This window comes from Elgaria multicarinata, chromosome 1 (genome assembly GCF_023053635.1).
Source record: "Elgaria multicarinata webbii isolate HBS135686 ecotype San Diego chromosome 1, rElgMul1.1.pri, whole genome shotgun sequence".
Classification (NCBI taxonomy): Eukaryota; Metazoa; Chordata; class Lepidosauria; order Squamata; family Anguidae; genus Elgaria; species Elgaria multicarinata.
Window position 1 is genome coordinate 17,424,282 of NC_086171.1, and position 20,872 is coordinate 17,445,153.

Consider the following 20,872-nt stretch of genomic DNA (forward strand, 5'->3'; position numbering starts at 1 on the left):
GAGCCATGTATGCTGCCTTAAGCTCTTTGAAAGAAAGGCAGGATAACATTGTAAGAAATCATTAAAAATGCTTAAGAAAGAGGATTTGGAAAATGCCCATAAAGCCTTTAATATATGTCCCTACAGTGGGAAGAGAAACATGGCCCAGCCAGCCTTCATAATAGGCTTGACCATGCCTAGTCGTCTTTTTGACTCTCCCCCCACCCTGCCTTTGAACAGGATATTTCATTCCCCCTCTCCCCATATCATTGTCCCTTCAGTTTCAAAAGTTGTTTGCTATGTCTGGGAGGCGATGGAGTAGTGGGGACTGCTCCTTGACAAACGTAAGCCCAAAGCCGCCTGTAACATACAGAAGACTTCTTTCAGCCCTTTGTGCCTTAGCCGTAACTTTCCCTACATCCTGTCTCTGGCTCTAGACACAGGACAGATCTTATAGCCTAATGAGCTACTTGTGCATTGACAAGTTCATAATAGAATCCCTTCAGTCCCAGCAGCTGGCTGTGAGTTCCCTGTTCCATGACTTTGCCATTCCGGATCACTGCAATGATGTCCGAATTCTGGATTGTTGACAACCTGTGAGCAATAACGATGCAGGTTCGACCTTTTCTGGCGTGGTCCAAAGCTTGCTGGACAATCTGCAGTCAGGTGCAAAAGACAAAAGACACCTTCACAATGATCCCTCCTTAGAAAATTTAAAACCAGCCATCTCTTTCTTACATGTCCTATAGGAAACAAGGTGAAGATTTACTAACCTTTTCACTTTCTGTGTCAAGAGCCGATGTGGCTTCATCCAGAAGCAGAACTGCTGGTTTCCGGACCAGGGCACGAGCAATGGCAATTCTTTGTTTCTGGCCTCCCGAAAGCTGCGCTCCTTTATCACCTACGCGGGTATTGTACTTCTGTAGTTTTTAAAAAAGACAAGACCATGGGCTGTGCGAGAAATTGCAGTTGCAAGATGGTATTTGTAGCTCCAATGAGACATGCTGCATCAAGGTTTTGCAAATCTTTAACAATAAAGGAAGATGTTTCCTTTTCGGTCTCTGCCATAGAATCAGGGCCTGAAATATAGACACCTGAAGCTTGGCATGCATACTAAGGAGACCCTAGCAATGTGCACATAAAATTAATTTAAATACATCAATGTTTTTAAATCCTGCAGTACTACCTTCAGTCACTAGGTGGCTAAGCAATACACAACTTTGCAGTTGACACAGTTCGAAGGCAGGGCAGAGTAGTCTCAGGAGCAGAGTAATATGGCTGCTACCCACCCCTGCTGTCCCAACTCAAGAAAATGGAGGCTAAAGGAGCTAAAGAGATGCACCATGGAAGGGGCCATGCCTGGGGGGTGCCAGTGGGCATGGTTTCACTTAGATCAGTGGGCACAATGTGGCCAACTCTGCCAGCTACAGTCCTTGTCCGAAAACTTTGCTTAATGAAACTAAGGGCTATTCGAACACATGCAAAGCTGGGTCTGCTCACTAGTTAGAAATAAAGGAGACAACAACAATTGTACCATATTTAGCATTAACTTAGAAAGCTGTAACCATGCTCCATAAAAATGCATACTGTAACCATGCTCCATTAAAATGCATGAACATTTTGCAATGTGCTTCAATGGAAGGTGGGTTTGATACTTCATTCTACAGTCAAACTTATAATGCTTGACCTGGCATTAATCATTATAAAGGGGGATTGGGAATCCTTCCTGTTAACCTTCCTTGGGAGAGAAAGGTTAACAGGAAGGATAGCCAATACCCAATTCTCTAGAGAAACAGTATGCCTGGAAGCAGCTTCTTTCATGAGGTATTCAGTAAGTTTGGAGTACAGCAAGCAGATCTTGTTAGCTGTCATGCTGGAAATTCTAATTTCCATCTTACATTAGTTCATAAGGTAAAGTAAAAGGAATTTTCTCTACAAAGGCATTCCACAAGATTATGCATGGTGTGGAGAATGTGGATAGGGAGACATTTTTCTCCGTCTCCCAGGTGTCATCTCAAGAAGCTGATTGGTAGGAGATTCAGGACAGATAAAAGTAAGAACTTCTTCACACAGCACATAGTCAAGCTATGGAATTTGCTACCACAAGATGTGGTGATGACCACCAAATTGATGGCTTTAAAATACCACAGTTGCTGGGGAACATGGGCTATTGCACCTGTGTCCTGCTTGCTTGGTTCCTGGTTGACAGCTGGTTTGCCATTGTGGGAACAGAGTGCTGGACTAGATGGATCCTTGGTCTGATCCAGTAAGGCTCTTCTTATGCTCAGTGAAACATTCAAAGCTAAGAAAAAGTGTGCATGAACATTTTTTACATGAAAACACACACACACAGAGAAATTCCTTCACTCTCCCAGTCCCTCAATTCTTCTTACAGATTCAACCATCCAAAAGTGAACTTACAATGAAAAGTAATTTGTATGGCTATATGGTTAATTTCACTACATGTTCAGCATATTTATATGGATGAGGAAGCAGAAAGGAATAATGGAGTTTTCATGTTTCATTGAAACTTCATGTAAAAAATGAAGAACTGACGAAGCCAACTTCTTCATCTAGCTGAAAACAATCAGCAGGCATTTTAGCAACCATGGGAAAATGCTGAAAATCTTAAGAGTGTGTGAAAAAAATAAAGTTTAAACAGCTTCTTGAACACCACTAAAGTAAAGATTAAATTAAATGCCAGATTAGAAGAACTCCCTATTAACTTCAGGTGTTTGTTAGAAGACAGTGGTAGGCATACTGAACTTTTGCTAGACTTTTTAAGGGGAAGAACAGCAGTAGGACTTCAGAAAACATTGCTCCTTTTTTATTGAGCTGTCCATTAGATATGCTGTGTATTCTCATGGAGAAAGAGAGTGTTGGATAATGTAAGGACATCTTTACCTCTGGGAGATTGTATATAAAGTTGTGAATATTGGCTGCTTTAGCGGCTTCCTCAACTTCTTCCTGGCTGACAACCCTGCTGTTGTCTCCGTACTGGATATTCTCTGCAATGCTGCAGTCAAACAGAATAGGTTCCTGTTGCACAAGGCCCAGCCTGGATCTTAGCCACTGGATATGCAGGGATTTGGTGTCCACTCCATCTGCAAACTGCAAGCAGAAAGGGAAGTAAAGAAAATGGAAAACAGCCTTCCCATGATGCCTCATTCTGGGCCATTTGCTTGTATGGATCACACTTCCTCCACCTCAGCTCCACTCGGGGGTAAATGTGGAGACACACAACAAATAATCCACACAGAAAAGTAGTTACAGACAGAGGCCTTAGCTAGACCTAAGGTTTATCCCGGGATTGTCCCAGGGTCGTCCTTGCCTGCTCCCGGGATATCCTGTGTGTCATTTACATGAACAGGGATGACCCCGGGAAGATCCCAGGATAAACTTTAGGTCTAGCTAAGGCCAGAGGGAACCAGTTCTGGCTGGCAGAGGGAACCATTTGCTGAAGGAACATTTTGATGAAATATCTATTCTCAGCTAGGGTGCAGAAAAAGCCTCTGACTCACCACTTGTCCTGATCCCGGGTCATAGAATCTCTCCAGAAGCTGAATGGAGGTGCTTTTGCCACAGCCGCTGCTCCCCACCAGCGCCAGAGTCTGCCCTTTGCTAACCTTGATACTGAGGCCTTGCAAAACTTGAACTTCTGCTCTGGTTGGATATACAAAATGGATGTCCCTTAATTCAATGTTGCCTTCAAATTTCTCCTATGGGGAGGGGGTGGAAAGACAAATGAACACAGAAATGTACTATTATGATTTCACATATCATTTTCCAACAGAATTTCTGAGTTTTTCCATTAGAAATAATTCTGGAAAACAAGACATCACATTTATAAATTTGAACCCAAACTTTCCAACTATGTAAACCAGATTTCCTCAACCTGATGCCCTCCAGACATTTTGGATTTCATCTCCAATTATCCCTGACCACTGGTCACGATGCCTGGGGCTGATGGGAGTTGTAGTCCAAAGCATTTGGAGGGCACCAGGTTGGGGGAGGGTGATCTAAGCCTCTTAGGAAATATATATTTCTAATATATTAGTTTGACTATTTATGTAGGGATGTTTTAGCAAGCCATATCTCCATTAAAGGAGCTTCTTAATGAAGCCAGTTCTTAGGGATTAGTAATTGAGCTGATGCCAGTAAGGGTTGGATCCAGATTTAAGCACATGCAACTGGGCTGGTGGAAGTGGACTTCCTTCTCCCCACAGCAGCCACTCCAACCCCCTGAAAATGCTACATAGAGGGTCCGGGACCCTGCTGATAGGGTTGAGGTGTGGCGTGGAGGAGAAGGGGAATTGCTGAAAATTAGGCAGCAGCATCTTTCATGAGAAGAGTCCTTCCATCAACTGAAAGCAGATTCTGTATTCAATAGGGTTGTGCACACCACGCTGAAAATCTGAGGGTCCGACAGAGCTCTGAACTTTTGGTGCAGTTAGGGGACATTTTTAAAATCATCAGATACCCACAGTGTGGAGTGAAGATCGTTCAGAGCTCCGTCCCATTTTCGGATAACTGTTTCATTATAACCTAAGGCAATTAACCAAAATGCTTAAGTAATGAAAAATAAAGAGATGAAACTTGGCACCATGATAGCTCTTAGGGAGGTATATAGACATATCGTGTCTGAAGCAGATCCTTTTATCCCTTGATTTTTTAGGAATTTTTAAAAGTTTGACAGTCAGCTGTTCTATTTGCCTATGACAATTAACAAAATGCTTACACCTCAGTCATTTTTAAAGATAAAGAGATGAAACTGGGCAGCATGATAGTTCTTAAGTATCCACCCATTTCACCCCATTAAAGCAAACTGTCAGGGAACACAGCAGATCTCTGTTTCTATAAACTGGAGATGCACAACTGTGCATCAGCAAAGTAAAGGATGAAAGGTCCTTTGCATTTTCGTGTGTGTACTGGGGAGGGGGTTGAGGGAGTGGAGACAATCCATCCAAAGTGAAGCACTTTTAGGACTCATACAAAAGACTCATTTAAGCATGTGCTTAAATTTTCCATTGGAAACAAAGGTACTTGCAAAGAAATCCAATGCATGCTTACTCAGAAGTAAGCTCTACAGTGTTGAATAGGGCTTATTCCCCAATATAGGAGTGGAGAGCCTGTTGCAATCCAAATGTTGTTGAACTCCAGCTCCCATCAGCCTCAGACAGCATGGTAGTTGGTCAGGGGTAATGGGAGTTGTAGTCCAAAAGCAACTAGAGGCACACAAGTTTCCCATCTTTGTCCTGATCAGAGTGTTTAGGAGTGTAGTTGTAAAAGTGTTTAACCTTGGCTGAAACCAACCCTCTGTTAAGAACATTAGAAGTGCCATGCTGGATCAGACCAAAGGTCCATCTAGTCCAGCACTCTGTTCACACAGTGACCAACCAGCCATCGGCCAGGGACCAACAAGGCAAGACATGGTGCAACAGCACCCTTCCACCCATGTTTCCCAGCAACCGGTGCACACAGACTTACTGCCTCAAATACTGGAGATAGCACACAACCATCAGAGCTAGTAGCCACTGATAGCCTTTGCCTCCAGGAATCTATCCAACCCCCTTTTAAAGCCATCCAAATTGGTGGCAACCACTACATTTTGTGGTAGTGTTCTTGTTGGATTTGCTTTCAACGTATTCCAGGTATTAATATAAACTTCTTTCTGAAATCACGAGATTTGGGATTTTTTTTTTCATAATCCTGTAATCAAAGGGAACCACAACATTTTAATTTCTAATGAGGGTGTAGGCGATACTTTTCTATCTTATTAAGGATGGAAAATTAACCAGGTTGCTTATAAGAATTTTTCAAATCAAATTTACAGAGACCAAAACATATAATAGAATTGCTGATTATTAATACTACAGCTATGTGAGAAATATAAGAGTCCATTTAATGTATTAAAATACACTAGCATAAAAAGCAGTATTCTGTAAGACCTTACCAATTTTTCACCTTCTTCACTATAGCTATCAATTGGCGGCTTCCGATCCAAAAGCAGAAAAATTCTTTGGGCAGAAACCTTTGATTTGCCAAAATCTGGTGCAAGGGAGTTAGCCTGACCAACAGTCATAGCAGCAAAAATCACTACAGTGAAGGTTCTGGAAACAAAATACAGGCATTACGTTGCTATATTAGAATACAAAATATATACTCTTGACTGTTAAGAGTCTAACATAACACATGTCTCTAGAGTCAACTGCAAATAAACAGTGCTATTATGAACTGAGTTTTATATAGGAAGCCCCTTTTAGCAGGGCTTGTGCTATTACTACGTGCTGTAACTACCTACATGACACCTGACACTCAATAATCATTTATCTGTTCACAAGATAAACTTGGGGGAAAGCCGCTGTCCGTAATCTAACTATGATGATAAATTGTTTGTAGTAAAAGGATGTCAAACTATGCAAGCTTATTTAAATAAAGAAAACATATTTGAGGCTACAATCCTAGACATACTCTTCTGGGAGTAAGTCCCATTAAATTCAGGGGGTCTTATTTCTGAGTAGATACATTCAAGATTGTGCAGTGACTCTCCAGAAGTGTTACTATGCAAAGTATTTATTACTTTTTCAGTGCTCAAGTTCTACCAATGATCTACCAATAAGAACAAATGTACACTAGTTGCTGGGGAACATGGGTGGGAGGGTGCGGTTGAATTCATATTCTGTTTGTGGATTCCCATAGCTATGTGTTTGACCACTGTGTGAACAGAATGCTGGACTAGATGGGCCCTGGGTCTGATCCAGCATGGCTCTTATGTTCTTAGGTCCTTTAATGTGAAAACCAGCTTATTCTGTTATATCGGGCAGAGGAAGGAATTGAACATTATCCCTTATCTTGACCAAAGCATAGAAAAGGACAAATCCAGGAAAGAAATGTCCATCTTTCTCTTTGTACCTCTCTAGAACAGTGGACTTTCCATCATGGAATCATTGCGCATGGAGACCTGAACTTTTTACCAGAGTTCAGGTCTCCATGTGCTCTCTCACACAAAGAGCTTCAGCTATTGGGTGGTAGAAAAATGCAACAAATAAATAAATAAAATAGACATGGTCCAAGGAGTTGGCAACAGATACTGACAATAAGATCTTACGCACATCAGATCAGACCAAAGCCTCTCTAGTCAAGCATCCTGTTGCCCACAGTGACCAGCTAGATACTCTGGGGAAGCCCAGATTGTTGCTCCTTAGCAACTAGCATTCAGTAGTCTACTGCTTCGGAACTTAGAGATTCCACATAGCTATACTTATTATTAGCAATTTATATATTCATCATCTGTTTTGTGTCTGCATCTGTGAACGACAAGGAAGATCAGAACTTATACCAGACGCTACACACACACCGCTGTGTATAAAGATTTGCACATTATTCCTGTTTTGAATTCTTTGCCATAGAATAGGTCTTTAGAAACTCAGAAAATACACTTACATATACAGTTGTTCAAAGTTAATGAAACAATGGGCAATAAGCCATGCTCCAAATCGGAAGACTGCAGCATTTATAAAGAAGTTCGAACTTTGGGCAATGCCATATGTGAGTCCTTTAATGGGAGCTTTCTTCAGGGAGTCCCTGATAACAGAAGGCCAATGAAAATGAATCACAATCTTCATGAAACAAAAATGAGCAGCAAAGTTTCTGCCTCTCAAGCTTTTTACTTTCACAGTAAAACATAAATGCAATGCTAGTAAGCTCTTAAAAACAACCCTTGTCCTAGCCACACATGAACCATCAATCCTTGGTGGGACAATGGAACTGCTCCTGCTGTCCCATTTTTGTTGTACCCTTTGCAGCTTAAGATATGGTTCATCTATACACAATAGACATATCCTACAAGAAGCAAATACAAACATATATACAAACGAATTGTGTACGCCAAATAACTTGTAATTCCTACCTGTAAGATAGAGTGAGCCAATATTACAGGTATTCAAGTCTATTGCAGTTGGACTCTCTATATGTATACCACTTACACATGGTGTCCAATATGCATATCTGAGATGATTATGGGAGCAGAGCAAGGAGAGCTCAGGCACTGGGCAGGTGCCTGCTGCTGGCCCACTGCACACTGAATATACTTTACTCAGGTTAAACCAGTTTGGCTCATGCTCCAAGTGACTATAGTTCAATCAGTAAAACTGTCCACACAGTAGATATAAGTGAAATAGCACTTCCTCCCTTTTCCACAATTTACAAAAAAGACTGTGGGAGTCATTTGAAACTAGCTACTTTTGAACAACCAAAACTCAATAAAATGAATTTTTTTCTAAGCAAAATTTCAGAACTGCTGGTGCCACAAATAAGGCTGGTTAGATACTGGACTCTGCATGTACTAACTTGTAGCGTGCCCCTACAGACAGCTGTAAAGACCTTCTAGCAGTGGCATGCTAAAACCAAATGCGTGCAGAGTTCTGCCATTACTCATCAGCCATTGCACATCCTACAACTGAATCCTTTCAGTTGGTATCATGTAGGCACTGCAAACGTCATAAATGTGGGCCTTAAAGGGCTACAAAAGCTAAAGAAACTGTGAGGGAATAGTGGGACAAGGTTAGGTTTTTTTCAGTTAGATTTTCAGAAGTCTAAAAAGTAATTATGCGCTAGAATTTGTGTGTGTGTGTGTGTGTTTGAGTGTGAGTGAAAGGTGTAATTAAGAAACAAAAGGAAGTCTGGAAAGTAGAAGAACTTGCATTCAAAGGTTACCTGTATGGAGCTTCTAAGCTTATCTTATACGTCTCAAAAAATCTGTCTTCACTTGTTAATGCAACCACAGTTCTTATATTTTCTACAGCTTCTGTTGAAATCTAAATTTGGGAAAGAAGGAGATATAAGGCTTTAAAAAAACACCTCCTTTACTAAAAAAAACAAACACCTAAAGGCGAGCTGCTCTCTGTGAGACATTTAACATCATCGTCTTACAAGTACTGCGCAAAGCACAACAGCATGTGGGCCAGGATACCAAGGCCCCAGTCTGGGCACTGACACAATACTAGAGGTCATGTGCTTGTGCTGATACCAACCCACAGCCCTGATACAGCAGCCTCCCAAAAGTCTTATAAGGAGCTGGGAGAACAGCATCCTTGGGTCTTTTAATCTTCATAGAAGCCTCAGATGGTGGTGGTGCATCTGTCTACCCAGCATTTTCAACACTAAGTATTTGGGAAGGATAGTTGCAATGTGGTCTAGTGGTTGGAATGTTGGATTACGTCTTGTGGGAGTAGGTTTTAAATTCTTGCTCATCTGTGCATCTCACTGGGTGACTTGCGGCCAGTCCCTCTCTCAGTCTAACCAGCTTCATAACATTGTTATTAGGATAAGGACTGATCTTTTCTGGCAGGCCTACCCAGTCGAATTTTAAGATGTCTGGCTGTTATTTAAATAATGTATTAGTTTTATATGTTTTTAATCAGTTTTATGTATTTTATAGTATTTTGAGATATATTATAAAATACATAAAATGGATTAAAAACATATAAAACTAATACATTATTAAAATAACTTTTGTATTTGATGTTGTTCCCCACCTCGATCCAGAGGGAGAGGTGGGTAAGAAATTACTATTATTATTATAAGACATGTGGGAGGCACCATCTGTGCCCCCTGAGCACCTTAGAGGAAGGGTGGATATAAATGCATTAAAGACAAAAGAATACTAAAACCTAAAAGTTCACGAAGAGCAAAGGCATTTAAAATTCTTTATCCTCCACTTATTTTTAAATGCAAAAGTCTGAAAAATGTACGTTTCACAAAGGTTCCTCCTAGCTCTGTGTTCATCATCTAGATTTGCTGCTTGTGTGTGCTTATGACTATTGCCCTGCACTGCTGGCTAGGAATGAGGCAGGCAGTGGGCGGAGCAAACCCAGCAACTCTGCTATGCTCAGAGGGAGGGAGAACAACGAAAGGATTTAACAATGTGCCCTGCAGTAACGTTACAGCTACAGAGAACCCATACAGAGAACCACGTTAGAAAGGGACGCTAGCAACGGTATAAGACTAGTGTAGATCCGCCCCAGATCTTTACTTCTTCTATACCCACACACCTCTCTCCTGCTGCTCTCCGTTTTTCCTTATAAGGAGAGGAGGCGAAACAATGACTCAGAGCTTCTTCCTGCTCAGCAGGAAGAGAAAACATGACACTGCTGCAACGCTTTCCTTGTCACCTGCTTACCCAATAAACGTGTTGCTTCAAGAAGGAAGGAGGGAGAGGTGAGAGATCACACGAGGGAGGCAATACAAAGCTGCCGTATTCTCACTCTACCTTTCTCTTCCCTTTGCTCACTTGCCACCCCACACACACCTGTAACCTCCCTGCTCTTGAAAGAATCTCTTTCATGTAAGCTGAGCAAATGGAAAAGTTAACACACAGCTTCATCAAAATTCAGTGGGTCTGCCCTCTTTCATATGCCTTTTGGGCTATCCAGAACCCATAAGAGTTTGGAACTTACTCTGAAGGATACACTGGAGATATATCCTTCAGAGGGCCAGATGCAGCATGCCCAAACTTAGGTAGAAATAGTTCCTCAAACTCTGAAGTACAATTTTCTAGGGGCTATCTGGACAATCAGTCCTGCAGTCCAATTCCTGTGATACCATCCAAAGCATACCATCCTGAGCACCTTGGGGAAAGTCACTGTCTCCCTTCTGCTAGGTTTGGAGGGTAGCTACGCCCATGGCCGGATCTGATTTGGCATCTTGGGGTATCCAAAAATGGTGTGGGGAGTTGTTCTTTCATTTCTGTGTGATGTGCAGCATGTGAGAACCCTGAATGGACTCTCACGGCTTTTTTTATCTGGTGTGTTTTTAACTGTTAGTTTGTTTGAGTGCGTTTTAGTGTGTTTAGTCTGAACATGTGCATTAATAATAAACTGCATTGTGATCAGGTTTGAAGAACTACAGGCATACAATACCTAAAATAATAAAGAAATGAAGGGGCTTCTGGAGAAGCATCATTTGACATGAATAGAAACTAGAATCATAGAATCATAGAAGAGCAGAGTTGGAAGGGGCCTACAAGGCCATCAAGTCCAACCCCCTGCTCAATGCAGGAATCCACCCTAAAGCATCCCTGACAGATGGAACACTGCTGGATGTAGTGCCCACGGTCACCACCATGGACTTAACCCAGGGATGGGGAACTGACAACTTCCCAGGGAGCTTCCATCATTCCAGACCACTGCCATGATGGCTGGAACCAATGAGAACTGGAGTTCAACAACATATGGAGGACTACATGTTCCTCATCCCCATCGTAATCATAGCCATGCATTCTACATATGGAGAACTTACTCTTCCAGCTTCTTCAAGGGCTTTCTGATCCTTTGCTGCATGACCAGTCATTGATTTAAGACTAATAGCCTCTGCAGCAGCGATGAAAGGTATAGAGGCCAGGATAAGCAATGTTAATTGCCAGCTATATACAAAAGCAATAACAATAGATGTCACAAGCGTGACGATAGTCATGGTTAATAAGCCCAGTCGACTTCCAGTAGCCTTAAAAAACAAAAAACAAAATACACATTTGGAGATCTCGATTTTTGGCTTAAAGAATATCTTTAAGGAAAATAATTTCAAAGCTACACATTTAAATAGAATCTAAAAATTTCAACATCTTACTAAACTATATGGGCCTTTTCACATGATCACCACAGCCCACTGAGGCCTATTTAAGCCATTGCAGCATGTACTGGTCATCATTTTGAACATGCAAGCAAACCACCCTTAGATAATTCCGGAAAAAACAATGGGTTGTCCAAGGGTTGTTTGATCCCATACTGCCTGGGTTTGCACAGCACAATAGGCTGCAGTGCGCACCTGCTGCAATGGCATTTTAAAAATGGTGGCCTGCATGCACCATAAACTACTGCAGCTTAAGCCACAATGGGCTGTGGTGATTGTGTGAACCCAGACCAAGGGCATGTCTAGACCAGTGTTTACCCCGGGGATCATCCCGGGATCATCCCTGAGACAGGGGATCCTGGGAGCAGGGAGGGCTGAGCCCTCCATTTCCCTGGGATAAGTGCGACCACTTTTAGCCCGATTCTTCCCGTAGTCTCAGGATTGTCCCAAGACTGTGGAAGGTGTGTGGGCACCCACCCCAGTTTCATCCTGCCTCCTCGTGAGTAAATGCAATGAGGCAGGAACCAGGCATGGGGAATGGAACTCTTCGGGCACTCTGTGCCCATCGGGGGTGGGGGGAGAGGGAGTGGGTATTGTTGTTTTTAACTTACAGGTCTGTTGGAGCGCAAGTGCACTCATCTCCTGTTTAAAAAAAAAAGTAAAAAATGGCAGGCGCATCATCCCTCCTTCCTCCCAGGAAGCAGAATATCATGAGATCCTTCCCTGGTCTAGACATGCCCCATGTCTACATTGCTGCAAAAACATTAGTGGCCTAACCATGGCTTAGTGTGCTGTCTGAACAAGCCCTAAGAAGGCATGATGAACATATATTCTCCCTTTGGCCTCAACCCATACAGTTGCTGTGCTCTTGCCAAGTCATGCTGTTAAACCTTTTGAAAAGCCATCCAGTAGTCCTACACACGAGCAGTTTTGTACAGGTTGCCCATTGTCAGTTGGAACTAGTAATCACAAACACACCATGGGATGAACGCAAAGCTATCTCTCCATGCCAATATGATGTCAGCAGGGAATGCTACCCAGGAAGATAGCTGGCGGACAAGCCATTTTCTTAGTATTGGAAAGAACTTATCCAAAGGCGTCTCTGTCAAAGAGCATTTAAGTAGTGCAACTCATCCTTCCACAAGCTCTCTCTCGACTGGTTGAATCTCCTAAAGTGTACACTATAATGAACCAGCTAGCTTTAGAACATTCAGCTTACAACTAGTTGAATTGTTGACAGCAGTCACACGAAAAAGACAGTGACTGCATGATATTTAAAATATTGGGTCATTTCAAAAGCATATTTATAATGCTGCTTTCTTGTTGCAAGAACAATTTCAATGAATCCAATGAGCAATAAGTAGAGAACATACCCCTTTGACTTGAGAAGCATCTGTTGCAAGTCTGGTTAACAGAACCCCAATGCCATTGCGATGGTCATCAAACCATCCAATTTCCTGAAAACATAAAAGGTGGTTCAAAAAATGTTTTCATCTGCATATGACTCATGATAACTCTGAATGGCTGGTAATTACACCATACGGGCAGTTAAAGGTTCACTAAACTAGGCACCAAGGGTTATTTCATCTATTCCTGTGATAAATACTGATGAGGTTCTACCTTAAATAAAATATTGGTGTTTTGTTCTAGTTTGTGGTTAGCCAATGAGAGGTGTGTGTTCATTTAGACAATACCAGAGCTATTCCTAACAACCTGATCCTCAAAACTCTGTGGGCCAATCTGAATCCCTCACTGGCATTGTTTCCAGAGAGATCAGGAGGAAGGCTCAAGGTTGTGTGTCCCCCACCTACCCCTCTCCCACAGTGGAAAGAGGTGAATAACCAATCTGAGAAATGGTGCCTGCTGTAATTTCAAGGCAAGATCTCCACATTTAGTTTTTCTCTCCACAGAGATGAAAGTGAATGGAAGAGACGAGAGGGACTATGTAGGCCTAAATCCTGTTCTCAGTTCAATCCTCCCTGCTCAGTTTGTTCTACCTGGAATTCCTTCTTTTGGAAATATGAAGGCAACCTGAGAAGATGGAAGATCCCTCTTTTTATCCTCCTCATTGAAGTGAAGCTTTCTTTTTCCATTTGCATTTTTCAAATTGTTATTTATGAAGATATAATGCTTTTTAGAGAGCTTCAGCTATTGGGCGGTATAAAAATGTAATAAATAAATAAATAAATAAATAAATAAATAAATTTAGCTATTTCAAACATCTGAGTGATTTCCCACCTTTATTTTTGAGAAAGACATATTGGGCCCATTCACATGTAATCTTGAGTTAGTTAACCTACAATTATCCTGGTTGTGCTTTTTATACTGTATTTTGTATTTGTGTTTTTAACCTGTTGGTTGTTTTATTATGGTTTTAATTTTTGTGATCCGCCCAGAGAGCTTTGGCTATTGGGTGGTATAAAAATGTAATAAATAAATAAATAAACAAACTGGGTTGCATGCCTTGTATGTGCCACTGCCAACTTTGATTGGCCTGATTGGAGGTTATTTTGTGATGTTCAAAATCAGGCCTTAGCTAGACCTAAGGTTTATCCAGGGATCGTCCCAGGGTTGTCCCTGCCTGCTCCTGGGATATCCTGTGTGTCATTTACATGAACAAGGATGACCCCAGGACAATCCTCGGATAAACCTTAGGTCTAGCTAAGGCTCCAGGCACTATGGGTTAATTATGGGTTATATAATCCACAGTTAATGCAAGAACTAATTGCAGAATTGTGGAAAATGGCAGTGGCATTTGACTGCAGCAAACCATTACATGAGACCCAGGTCATTAGGTTGAGTTCTATAACAGAGGAATCCTGAAGTTTGATTGTTATTTGCCTTTACTGCTCTAAAATGAAATGTAGGTTATACCATCTTTTCAGTTTCCTCTATAGCCTTATGACCAAAATCAGCAAATTATTAAGCATTTGATTGCAAAATCCCTTCTCAGCATCTCTCCAATCAGAAATTATTGAAATCTACACAGGAGTGCTCTTTCTTGTAAAACACATTTAAATCCTTAATTTTAAGAAACCCTTAAAATGTTGAGAGCAGTCATGTGTCAATGGGAATTCACGTATACAACATCTCAGGTTCATCTCCAGGTAGAGCTGGGAAAAGATCCGTCTGAAACCCTGGAGGCCAGTATCTAGACAATACTAAGCTCGATGGACTGATAATCTGACTCAATAAAGCAACTTCCCAAGTTCCATCTTCGTTGGGCTTAATCTTCGTTTAACAATTTCATGCACCTTTTTATGGAAGTCACTGTTTACCTTGACCTTGGCCTAATTTACACCAGCCATTTATTCTGGAATAATATCGAGATCGTCCCTACCGTCCCACATGATGTTCACCTACTCCTGCGGTGATCTAGGGATGACCCCTCAGTTATTCAGGAATAACCCCCTTCCCGAAGCTGTTGCTGTTTGGCATGAGCTCCCGGCTCAACGAACACCCAGCCCGCTGTCAGGGGCGTGTCTAGCAGTTTCGGATTTGTGCGGGAGTGGGCGGCCACCATTTTCAGCAGTTTTTGATTGGCTTGTGGTGTGTTTTGGCACCAACCATGTGTAATTTTTTATAACACAAACATATCAATGCACAGGGGCACATCTCCGACACAGTACCTATCCCTTCCCTCTGTTCTGTGTATTTATGCTGGTGTGCACCTCGGAAGTGTTATTAAAAAATAATAAACCTGTACCCATCTTTCCAGTCCCACCCACTTCTCCCAAAACACTTTCGGAAGCTCCATCATGGGGCGCACGTCCTCTTGTAACAGCTCTCCTTTACTCCCAGGAAACTTCCCTTGTGTGTGCCCTGTGAGCGATGATTGTGGAAGTGAGAAAACTCGCAATTATCCCTATGTTATTAGCTCTTGCATAAATTCCTCTCGTTTGATATACTATCTTTTGGGACTAACGCTGAAGCCAATGGACCAAAGGCCTGAGCTTGCCTAAAAGTCTACTTTTGTTCCCCCTTTTACTTATTCGATTTACACCATGCTTTCCCACCAACTAATGGCCCTCAAGGCAGCTGCATTTCATTGCTACCTGTTGAAGCAAAGCTTTGAATGAAAGAGATCGCAACCGCATGGTCAGAGCTTCCCCGGACTTCGCAAACATGAATCCCTGAAAAAGTATAAAGACAAATATATTAATTGTATAGTCTAGATTATAGCATTTTAAAATGAATATCCTGTAGATAGTGATTGGTAGTTAAAGGCATTTATTAAAGCAAGGTACAGTATAAATCCTGGTACAATTTCCTATGTGATGGTAAACTGAAGAAAGATAGTGTCTGTTAGTGACACTAGCACAGCACAGACATAATTATAACATACACTAAGAATGGGGAACCTCAGCCCCATGGGCCAAATCTAGCCCTTCTGGGCTCCTAAGGTGGCCACACACCCTTCCCATGGATCCACCCCTTTCCCTCTGGGCAACAGTTTGTTTGGCAGTTTCCCAGCATTGGGGCAGGTTTTCCCCACGTGAAAAAGTTGGAATGCCTCTCCTAAGGCTTAATTAATTGGGAGTAAGAGCGTCACCTGTAAATTTACTAGTATTTTGGATACTTTGGCCCCACCCTTCCTCCCTTCAGGCCCACCCACCATGGGAATGCATCCCCAAGAGCAACTCTGAAATTCATAGAATCATAGAATCATAGAATAGCAGAGTTGGAAGGGGCCTACAAGGCCATCGAGTCCAACCCCCTGCTCAATACAGGAATCCACCCTAAAGCATCCCCGACAGATGCTTGTCCAGCTGCCTCTTGAATGCCTCTAGTGTGGGAGAGCCCACAACCTCCCTAGGTAGCTGATTCCACCGTCACACTGCTCTAACAGTCAGGAAGTTTTTCCTGATGTCCAGCCGGAATCTGGCTTCCTTTAACTTGAGCCCGTTATTCTGTGTCCTGCACTCTGGGAGGATCGAGAAGAGATCCTGGCCCTCCTCTGTGTGACAACCTTTTAAGTATTTGAAGAGTGCTATCATGTCTCCCCTCAATCTTCTCTTCTCCAGGCTAAACATGCCCAGTTCTTTCAGTCTCTCTTCATAGTGCTTTGTTTCTAGACCTCTGATCATCCTGGTTGCTCTCTTCTGAACACGCTCCAGCTTGTCTGCATCCTTCTTGAATTGTGGAGCCCAGAACTGGACACAATACTCTAGATGAGGCCTAACCAGGGCCGAATAGAGAGGAACCAGTACCTCACGTGATTTGGAAGCTATACTTCTATTAATGCAGCCCAAAATAGCATTTGCCTTTCTTGCAGCCATATCGCACTGTTGGCTCATATTCAGCTTGTGATCTACAACAATTGAGCTTGGGCCGTGGGCTGATACAGGTTCAACACCCTAGACTTCCTCCCCATATTGTATCCTTGGTTTATTGTGTCTTTTAGATTGTAAAGCTGAGGACAGGGCCTGGAACATCTTGGTCAGAAGGAAGAGGAGGAAGCATCATGTGTATTGATTGTATTATATTAACTAAAACTACTAATCTGTATATACTTTTCTGTAGGGTGATCTTTTTTAAAAAAGTAGGACAATTTTTCCCTTGATAGACACTGACTCATTTTTCCCATTTATCAAAAATCCAAGTAGGGGAGGACATAGAGAGGAAATTTTTAAGTTTGTTTTTTTAATGTAAGTAAAGATAAAACATGTTCACAGATATCTACATTATCAATAGCCACTGGCCATGCTGACTGGGGAGGATGAGAGTTATATTCCCACATATCTGGAGAGTAGGCCTTATGCTAATGCTTACCTCAATTATATATGTTATTAAGCTGATCACTCCCAGCAGAAGAAACAATAGAGAATACATCATTGTATTTTGGCTTCTTTTTACTGTATCTTGTTCTCCAAAGGCCTGGGTTGCAAAACACAATGTTAATCACCAGTACTGGAAATATTGACTTGCAGTCAATCTATTTAGTGCAACCGATGCCTCATACTCCAACCAACCACTGCATTCTTCTTCCCCTGCCCTTTTAAGAGTTAGCTGATTCTCCAGACATTTCCCCATCACACTGAGAGCAATGGTCCCCTCAACACATTCTTCAGTGTCTTCCATGCTTTGACACTGCACGTTCCTACCAGCCATCCCCAGCACCACACAGAAAACTATGTGAGATTATCTGCACAAATCCCATATGCTTCAGAACAGAACTCATTTGTGTAGCTTCCTAGAAAGTCAAGGTCAAGACACAACCACTCGTGGTGGCGACCTTGTGCAAAATTTTGGGATGCAAAGGTGCAACGGATTGCAGGGACATGACGAAGAGCATGGAAAAGTGAAAATCTGGAAGAACGCTGTTTGGAAGTCAATTCATGTATGTGCCATATTTTGACTTTCCAAGACTTTAGTTGAGTGCCTGCCAACTAAGAATTGGGGTAGGGGGGAACTATGCCAGTAAGTTTGGAGGAAACCTACATGGCAATATTTTTATGGCACATTTTGACTTAACAGTTCCCTAGAGAGGCTCACATCTATAAAATGTGTAAAACAAACACATACCAAAATAACCCCAACACTATTAAAACAATCAAAAATAATCAAACACAGAAAAGCCATATCCAACCAAATAAAATAAAAACAGCTAAAATTTGAAATTAATAACAAAAGTGAATAAATAAAACAAACATAAATAAAATATTAAAACATCCTGGTGAATAAAATGGTTTGGGTGCCTAAACAATGCTATGTATTCACCTCCCTCTCTTGTTCACAATGATTCCGCAATCAAGGTACCACCACTGAGAAGATCCTCTCCCTAGTCACCAGCCACCTCACTCCTGAAGACTGGGGCACCCAGAGAAAGTAAGATCTGCAGATCTTCAAGACTGGGAGGATTCATATAGGAAGAATATTCCAGTCCCAAGCCACTTAGGGCTTCAAAGGTTAATGTTAGCACTTGGATTTTTTTTTCCTGGAATCAAACTTGAAGCTAGGGCAGATCTTTTACATTTGGCCAAGTGTGGTCAAGTTGGCAAGACTCCATCAATGGTTCCACACACTGGTGTCCTCCAGATGTATTGGACTACAACTCCTAGCATTCCTGACAAAATTGAAAGTACTTGGGCTATTTGTCAAAATAAAGAACAAACCACTGTAAAGAATATCTCACTCTTCATAAAATGAGGGCACAATTAACTACTAAGAAGGAGAGAGAAAGGGCTTGGTTGGGTAGTGGAAGATTTTTGCATGGGCTGCTGAAGAAGCTTAAACTTACCCCAATGATTTTACCAAACAGAACTGCAAATGCAGGACTAACACCACCTCTAATGGCAGCAGTAATGACTCCAACCACAATATAGCAGAATTCAGGCTTGTTCAGAGCCAGAATTCTGGAATATGGCACGTCCGGGAGCTTTTCTTCCTGTAGGAGACAAAATTCCAGTTGTCACCAGTGGGTGAGAACACTGCAAGAGGTGATGTAATTGTTGGGAAATGCGCAAAGTAATTCACATGAACTCAAAATGTGCTAAATAAGGAAAATTACTGAGCTACATGCTTCCACTGGTTTCCATGACCTCAAACCTTTAACTGCTTGGTCAAAAAAGAACAAGAAAGAACTAAAGGCCCTTATGCCAAAATCTCTCTGCAAAAGGCATTGAAAAGACAGATTGGATCAGCCATCATGAAAAGCATGAATGCACAAACCATTCCGTTGAACTAAAAGTTGCATTGTTTACATTCTTCATCTTAATTTATTTTGTGTCACTTTAATGTTGTAACGAAAAGTGTTCTGGATTAAAGTCTTTAAAAAATGGGGTATTATTAAACCCAGAAGTCTAACAAAGCAATTTCTGAAGTTTGTGGGTAGGCAAAAATATCACTAGAATATCAGAACTTTTCCAAACTATAGATTATGCATGCTTATCAAAACCAACCCAAAAGTTGGTTCTAAAAAGTGCTTCTACTTGTTGCTTTGTTTTGGTTTGCTAGATTATACAGCGAAGTGGATTAAACTGCATTTTAACAGTTATATCGTTTACAAAAGATGTGTTTATCATCACTCATTGTGAGGTTATGTGAAGGTGAAATTGATCATATTATAAAATATTAGATTAAATTATGAGAAAAAAGTCTACAGGCCTTTTTATTTTGCTGTGTTTGTAAATGCTGATAGAAACATGGGCATATTTCAACAAAATTGTATTTTTAAAATTTGTTTTGCCTTTCTAGAACCAACTGGAATATGAAGTTCTCAGCTTTTCAAAAGCAATATTGCAAGAAATGCTACACCTGGTTCTGTTTTTAAAGTCTATGCTATTTTTTTGTGGGTAAAGACATGTGCAAATAGGCAAAAGGGAGAGAGAGAGAGAGAGAGAGAGAGAGAGAGAGAGAGAGAGAGAGAAGGGGATCGTAATGAGTTGTCCCCGATGGTGTCTTCGCAAGCACAAAGCTACTACCTCTTGCAAAAGCCGTTTATTCACCCTTGAGCAAATGTCAAATCTAATACTTCAATTATGCTTATGTAAGCTGTTCTGCAAGGTATTGCACAAGGCTTTGCACAACTCATTATAACTTCACAGGACTATGTGTTGCTTGTGTTAGTGGTGCTACTTGTCCTGTTGGTGGTTGTGCAACCACTAGTGGAACAATAGCAACGCTTGCTATTGTTCCGCTATTGTAAAGTTGGATATAACCCAATATGCCTTCCAGCTGATAGACAAGCCCAATTTCACTACTGAAACAACAAATCAGCACACCAGCAAATCAAACACTGGCTTCCGCCATCTGCCTTGTCCATCTCTTGTGCTTCAGATGAGCTGTCTGCCTTTGTTTTATGTTCTGCATCAACATTCATGCATTTACCTAGTCATTCATTGCAATCTTAATTTTTAAAGTTTTTTTTTTCTTTTTCGTTAGCACAGAGGTCCTCTAGTAATTGGGTACAGGAATTCTTGGTAGCCTTGTGGGAAGCCAGCTGGCTTTAGCTTCAAGCTTGCAAACCTGGTTTGTTCAAAGCTTGATCAGAGAGGAAAGGTTCTCTTGGATTCAATGCAACAAAGGCACTTCCAGGACAACTTAGAGGTATCTTCACTACGGACAATCGAATTTCATATTTCCTCTCCAGGACTGAGCTCTGAACAAAACAGTCTTGAAAATTTGGAGAAACGTTAATATTTGTTTTGTTTGTTTTTTGTATTTTTCCTTTATCAAGTCTTGTTCTTTCCTTGCAGTATCTTACTACAAACAGTATTGAAGCATAATGGGCTAATATACACCTGCAGCCCTTTCGCTATGGAAA

At 41.5% G+C, this 20,872-nt stretch overlaps 1 protein-coding gene across 2 annotated transcripts in view; it reads right to left on the minus strand.

Annotated features, from left to right (window-relative positions):
* Positions 1–334: 334 nt before the first annotated feature.
* LOC134397207 (ATP-dependent translocase ABCB1-like) overlaps positions 335–20,872 on the minus strand; it is a 50,889-nt gene continuing 30,351 nt past the window's right edge. For both annotated transcript variants that reach the window (XM_063123674.1, XM_063123665.1), the window contains 12 exons: positions 18,848–18,994; positions 17,380–17,484; positions 15,663–15,740; positions 12,981–13,064; positions 11,278–11,481; positions 8,695–8,795; positions 7,423–7,563; positions 5,933–6,089; positions 3,501–3,698; positions 2,884–3,090; positions 753–899; positions 335–635 (listed from right to left, as the gene is read on the minus strand). In XM_063123674.1, coding sequence (XP_062979744.1) covers positions 438–635; positions 753–899; positions 2,884–3,090; positions 3,501–3,698; positions 5,933–6,089; positions 7,423–7,563; positions 8,695–8,795; positions 11,278–11,481; positions 12,981–13,064; positions 15,663–15,740; positions 17,380–17,484; positions 18,848–18,994 — 1,767 coding nt within the window. In that variant the 3' untranslated portion in view covers positions 335–437. The remainder of the gene's footprint in view (positions 636–752; positions 900–2,883; positions 3,091–3,500; positions 3,699–5,932; positions 6,090–7,422; positions 7,564–8,694; positions 8,796–11,277; positions 11,482–12,980; positions 13,065–15,662; positions 15,741–17,379; positions 17,485–18,847; positions 18,995–20,872) is intronic.